The 6936-nt window shown below is 46.3% G+C and overlaps 1 protein-coding gene across 1 annotated transcript in view; it reads left to right on the plus strand.

Moving 5' to 3' along the window:
• Positions 1-1564: 1564 nt before the first annotated feature.
• TMED6 (transmembrane emp24 protein transport domain containing 6) overlaps positions 1565-6936 on the plus strand; it is a 7725-nt gene continuing 2353 nt past the window's right edge. Inside the window, exons 1-3 of the mRNA XM_011931987.1 lie at positions 1565-1835; positions 3723-3849; positions 5391-5539. Coding sequence (XP_011787377.1) covers positions 1623-1835; positions 3723-3849; positions 5391-5539 — 489 coding nt within the window. The 5' untranslated portion in view covers positions 1565-1622. The remainder of the gene's footprint in view (positions 1836-3722; positions 3850-5390; positions 5540-6936) is intronic.

A 6936-nucleotide genomic window follows, 5' to 3' on the forward strand; every position in this document is an offset into this window, starting at 1 on the left:
GATTATGACCAAGGCTAGGCGCAGTGGCTCACACCTGTAATCCTAGCACTTCGGGAGGCCAAGGCATGGGGATCACTTGAGCCCAGGAGTTTGAGACCAACCTAGGCAACATGGCAAAACCTCATCTCTACAAACAATACAAAAATCAGCCAAATGTGGTGGTGCACTCCTGTGGGTCCAGCTACTCAGGAGGCTGAGGTGGGAGGATCGTTTGAGCTCAAGAGGGTGAGGCTGCAGTGTCTGTGCCACTACACTCCAGCCTGGAAGACAGAGTGATGCCATCTCAAGGAAGCAAAAAATATAGATTATGACTAAAAAATGTTTAGGCAGTGTCAGAACTCAGAGACTGACAGCTTGAGAATGAGAAACACTGTCCTGCTTGGTGGTTAAGAGCATGAGCCCCCACCGGGGACCCAGCTCTGCCAGGTGTGCTTGTGGGATGGATCCATCACTGGAATCTCTGAATGTCTGTGTCCTCATCTCTAATGCCAGAGCTCACAACACCTCCCTTGTAGGGCTATTGTGAGAATAAAATAAGATGCAGGTAAATCTTAGCTCAGTGCCTGCCATGAAGGAGGTGGGTGTTGAAATCATGAATAAAGAATGAAAAAAAAATAAAGATTAAGGATGTGAATAATACAATTGTCTTTAAGTGGGTTCTGGAGAGCCTTTTCCCCCCATGGGTGCTGAAGAAGACCTGAATAAAAGAAAGATCAAGGCTGGGCACGTTGGCTCATGCCTGTAATCCCAGCACTCTGGGAGGCCGAGGCGGGCAGATTACTTGGGGGTTCGAGACCAGCCTGGCCAACATGGTAAAACCCCGTCTCTACTAAAAATTCAAAAATTAGCCAGGCATGGTGGCAGGCACCTGTAATTCCAGCTACTCTGGAGGCTGAGGCAGGAGAATTGCTTGAGCCTGGGAGGTGGAGGTTGTAGCGAGTAGAGATCGTGCCACTGCACTCCAGCCTGGGTGACAAAGCTACACTCGGTCTCAGAAAAAAAAAAAAAAAAAAGGAAAGATTGAGGCTTTGGATAATATAATCATCTTTCAGTGGGTTTGGATAGCTTTCAGTGACTGTTAGGTGGAAGGCATCAGGACAAGCACTGTCAGTGGAGGGGTCTGAGCACCATCCTGGCACTGTGTTCATCCACTTACATCTTTGCACATACATGCTGTGATTTGCTCTGAGCTACAGCACTGGGCAGAGAGAAGTGTTGCCCCATGTGTTTATAGGAGCAATTTGATAGAAGAGTCTCGCCAGCCAATTTTTTGTCAGTGTATTCAGAAAGTTGTAAACTTACCCAGTATTATATCCCCAAGAAGCAGGAACTAAAAAATGACGGCCCTAAGGAAGGGTGGAAAGACCTCTTCTGAGGTGGTAGACCTATGTAGCACCCATGAAGTAGGTTTGGTAAGCCACTGAGTTTTTGAGGTGAAAGCAGAACTTCCTCCTGCGAGCCAAACATAGGAGTATCTGTTCTATTATGAATATCTATGTGTGGCCCTGAAATGGGCCTAAATGTGACTTGCAGAGTTAATCATTAGCCCAGCGGTTGTCTGAACGACTTGATTCCCCTGGGCTGCGAGCAGTTCACCTGCAGAGGAGGCTCCAGAAAGCAGCATGTCCCCCTTGCTCTTTGGGGCTGGGCTGGTTGTTCTGAATCTAGTGACGTCTGCCAGGAGCCAGAAGACAGAACCTCTGAGTGGCTCTGGGGAACAGCCACTCTTCCGTGGAGCTGATCGATATGACTTTGCCATCATCATCCCTCCAGGAGGCACGGAATGCTTTTGGCAATTTGCCCACCGGACTGGATACTTCTATTTCAGTTACGAGGTATGTGGGTGACTGGCCATACTGGGGGCTTTTTTTTTTCTCCTTTACTCATAAAGTGGGTCAGGTTTTAGGCCAAAACAAGGTCTGGTTGTCTTTATTATGCTGTGATTCCCCACCTGTTAATGAAATGGACCTGTAGTTAGAGGGAAACTCCAGCCGGGTGAATAATCATCAACAGGAGCTAAAACATATGGTTTGGCTTCTCACATCAGGGGCCATGCTCAAAGCCATGGGGCAGACGGGGTGCCTCTCCCTGAAGAGAGAATCATTACATGTACTCGGATTTGGGGATGAGAGGAGAGAGAATACACTTTTAATATATTAAAACAAAATGGATAATAGTGCTTTGGAGACTGATCCAGAGATTTCAAAGAAAGCTGCTTCAGTTTATGGGGGTGGGGGAGTAAAGGCTCTGCTGCCTTTAGGAGCAATTCTGGCAAATCAGAGATTCACTAGCTCAAGTTTTCTGTATTCAGCCAGTTAATCCTATTTTTTTTAAGGACGGTAAGTGTTTTCAAGTTACCTATTCAAAGGTCAAGTACTTTTATCCATACCATGGTCTTATACCATGCTGTCCCAGGATGGTGAACTCAATATGAAAGTTAGAGGCTGTTCATTTCCTTTGTTCTTTATCTTAGAAATCTGTTAACTTTCTAATTTTTGTTTACACAGTAATAGACTTTGTTGATCTTACTCCATTTCACTGTAACAACATTTATTTTAAATAAACTTATCAGAGACTTTTCTTACCTCTGAATTTCTATTAGAACAGCAGCCACTACTAAGCTCACTGTGGCCTGGGCTAATCAAGATCTAGCCTGGGAGCGAGTGTCCATGGAGTGCTTGCTGTAGGTGTGCACTGCCAAGCAGCAGATGCCCAAATCTGGGACATCATCAGGGAGCTCAACCACCAAGCAAGTTCATTCAAGAACTCTACAGCCAGGCCGGGTGCAGTGGCTCACACCTGTTATCTCAGCACTTTGGGAAGCTGAGGCAGGCGGATCACCTGAGGTCAGGAGTTCGAGACCACCCTGGCCAATATGGTAAAACCCCATCTCTACTAAAAATACAAAAATGAGCCGGGCTTGGTGGCATGTGCCTGTAATCCCAGCTACTTGGGTGGCTGAGGCAGGAGAATCGCTTGAACCCAGGAGATGGGGGTTGCGGTGAGCCGAGATTGTGCCACTGCACTCTAGCCTGGGTGACAGGGCAAGACTCTGTCACGAAAAAGGAAAATAGGAAATTCTACAGCCAGAATTGTACATTTTTTTTTTTTAAGACAGAGTCTTGCTCTGTTGCTCAGGCTGGAGTGCAGTGGCATGATCTCCATTCACCGCAACTCCCGCCTCCCAGGTTCAAGCAATTCACCTGCCGCAGCCTTCAAAGTAGCTGGGATTACAGGCACATGCCACTATGCCCGGCTAATTTTTGTATTTTTTAAGTAAAGACAGGGTTTCACCATGTTAGCCAGGCTGGTCTCAAACTCCTGACCTTGTGATCTGCCTGCCTCGGCCTCCCAAAGTGCTGGGATTACAGGCATGAGCCACTGCGCTCGGCCCAGAATCATACATTTTAACCGATCCACACCAACTGTGTGGTCCGAGCAAGACATATCTTCTTCACACGGGTGCTGTTGGCATTCTGGGCAGTTCTTTGTCCTGCTGTACTGCTTCTTACATTGCAGACGTTCAGCTATGCTGTGCCTCCTCCCCTTAACCCCATCACTGTGAATCCTCCAATCAGTTCCAAACCCCAGCAGCAGGTTGGGCAGTCCCACCCCAGACAGAGACCACTGTGCTGATGACTGTGGGATGTCAGTCTTACCGCTCAGCTGGCCTCCTGGTGATGTAGCAGGGGTTCTGCTACCTACTTAATGTGTCTTGGCAGGTTCAGCGGACAGTGGGGATGTTACATGACCGGCATGTTGCTGCCACGGCACATAACCCACAGGGATTTCTCATAGACACCTCCCAGGATGTTCGGGGCCAGATTAACTTCTCTACCCAAGAGACAGGTCTGTTTTCATTACCATGGCTATTATAATCATCATAGGGTTCTATGAAATTAGAGAAATAACGAGGAAGTATACAAAGATGTTTAAACAGTAGGAAAAAAATTCAGCCTTTAACACCAAAAACCAGTGTTCCTGGAGACTGCTGACCTCCAAGGATGCCAAGTGGCAGTCCACTGACAATTTGGGGACAACACTCCAGATTAGCATTCTAACTCTAGAGTTCAGCAGCTCAATTTTATCTCGTTATCTCCAGTTGATCAGATTCTGGGAAAGTGACCAAAAAACAGAGACCCATTTATAATACAAATTCCAATTAACAAATGTATTACAGGAAGTATTTCTTCCCAGTCATCAGAATATTTGAGTCAGTTACTAAAAGCAAATTCAGAACAAAAGAAAATGCATGATATCCATGTGAGATATCCACACTTCACAACAAAGCACTCCTCCAGCCAGGTCAGGCCTGTCCCACTTTGGACAGCACCAGTGTCTTAACTGCTCTCTTTACTAGCCAGCTGCACTAAAAAAGACATTTTCTCAACAGGGGCATCAGACAGTCCTTCACTATAAAGCACAGGATATGTATCAATGTTAAAAGATCTTGAATAGGCTGGGCGTGGTGGCTCACACCTGTAATCCCAGCACTTTGGGAGGCCAAGGCGGGCAGATCACCTGAGGTCAGGAGTTCGCGACTAGCCTGCTCAATATGGTGAAACCCCGTCTCTACTAAAAATACAAAAATTAGCTGGGCATGGTAGCGCTGCCACCTGTAATCCCAGCTACCCAGGAGGCTGAGGCAAGAGGATCACTTGAACTGGGGAGGCAGAGGCTGCAGTGGCCCGAGAGCGCACCATTGCACTCCAGCCTGGGTGACAGAGAGAGAGAGACTCTTGTCTCAAAAAAAAAAAAAAAAAAAAAACTTGAACATCTTTGGCCCCTACATGCCAGTAGTGCCTTCCAATCATTTTGACTTTCAAACACTGCCACACCTTTCTAATCCCACCCCACCGCATCTTCCACCAGTCCTCTCCACCCCCTGCACACACACAGAGAAGCAACACCAGCCCCAACAGATATCCCACACCATGAGTCAATGCACAGACTGCCTTGGAGGCAATCACTCCAGGAGAGCTGCTTTCATGCACTATGCATCCATTTTTTTTTCTTCCCTAATTTCAAGATGGTGTCCCTAGCTCTAATAGTGTAAAAGGACCAGGCAAACACCCATGCTCTTAACTCAATCTGTTGAGCAGGAGTACCTTAACACAAGATGTGGGAATTACATGTTGGAAAAGAGAAAATGTTTGCCACTATCCAGTATGGAAAGGTCTAGTTACTAAAATTTGGCCATACAATAAGTAATATTTAGTACGAGTTTAACATAAGGTCCATGTCTTCCGTGTCAAAAACGGGATATTTGTACTTTCTAAGTAAAAAGAAGGTGCTGTAGAATTCCAAAACTAGAGGACAGATACCTCCAGAGAATCCTTAACAAAGGGGAGGAGACCAAAGACTTGGTAATGATCTAAGAATTCCTACAGGTTTTTATCAGCTTTGTCTAAATAATCAGCATAATCACTTCGGTTCTGTGCAAGTGTACCTCAACTTTGGAGTCTTCTATGAGGGGCCTGAGACTGATCACAAACAGAAGGAAAGAAAAAAACTGAACGATACTCTGGATGCAATAGAGGTAAGGAAGTGTTTTGTGTAAGAGAAACATCTGTGGAAACTGATTTTAACTTCAGAGGGAAGAGGACTTCATTTAGGTAGAAACCAAACAGGCAAGGGGATGTGAATCTCTTAATAAACTATGACTTGACTGGGCGTGATGGCTCACGCCTATAATCCTAGCACTTTGGGAGGCCGAGGCGGGTGGATCACCTGAGGTCAGGAATTTGAAACCAGCCTGGCCAACATGATGAAACCCTGTCTCTACTAAAAATACAAAAATTAGCCGGGCATGGTGGTGTGCACCCGTAATCCCAGCTACTTGGAAGGTTGAGGCGGGAGAATCGCTTAAACCCCAGACGGCAGAGGTTGCAGTGAGCCGAGATCGTGCCACTGCACTCCAGCCTCGAATAGAGCGAGAGTCTGTCTCAAAATAAAATAAAATACATTATGACTTGAAGCTCTTGAAATTCCACCTTCGTTTTATACCAAGGGTTGGCAAACTATGTATGGCTCACAGGCCAAATCTGGCCCATTGCCTGTTTTTCTTTAAATTGAGATATAATTTATACACCATATACCATCTTCAAGTGTATGTCTGTGGTTTTTTAGTATATTCACAAGGCTGTGCAACTATCAGCATCTAATCCGGAAGTTTATCACCCACCAAAAAATCCCACTACCCATTAGTCATTCTCCATTCTATTACCCCAGGCCTGCCTACCACTGTTCTACTGTCTCTATAGATTTACCTATTCTGTACTTAATTTTTGAGGCAGGGTCTTACTCTTGTTGTCCAGGCTGCAGTGTGCAGTGGCTTGATCACAGCTCACTGCAGCCTTAATCTCCTGCGCTCAAGCAATCCTCCCACCTCAGCTTGCCAGTGCTGAGATTACTTAGCATTTTGAGCTACTGTATCGAGATTAATCAACAATTTGAGCCATTGCAGCTGGCCTCTATACGCTTTATTTAAATGGAATCACACAGTACATGGGGTTTTGTGACTGGCTTATTTTTATTATCATTTTTTGAGATGGAGTTTCACTCTTGTTGTCTAGGCTGGAGTGCAGTGGCGCAATCTCAGCTTGCTGCAACCTCTGCCTCCAGGGTCCAAGTGATTCTCCTGCCTCAACCTCCTGAGTAGGTGGCATTACAGCCGCATGCCACCACACCCGGCTAATTTTTGTATTTTTAGTAGAGACGGGGTTTCACCATGTTGGTCAGGCTGGTCTTGAACTCTTGACCTTGTGATCCACCCAGCTCAGCCTCCCAAAGTCCTGGGAATACAGGCATGAGCCACCGCGCCCTGCCTGAATTGTCTTTTTATTGTTGAATTTTATTGGCCGGGCGCGGTGGCTCAAGCCTGTAATCCCAGCACTTTGGGAGGCCGAGACGGGCGGATCACGAGGTCAGGAGATA

Source organism: Colobus angolensis, unplaced genomic scaffold (assembly GCF_000951035.1).
Source record: "Colobus angolensis palliatus isolate OR3802 unplaced genomic scaffold, Cang.pa_1.0 Scaffold93, whole genome shotgun sequence".
Classification (NCBI taxonomy): Eukaryota; Metazoa; Chordata; class Mammalia; order Primates; family Cercopithecidae; genus Colobus; species Colobus angolensis.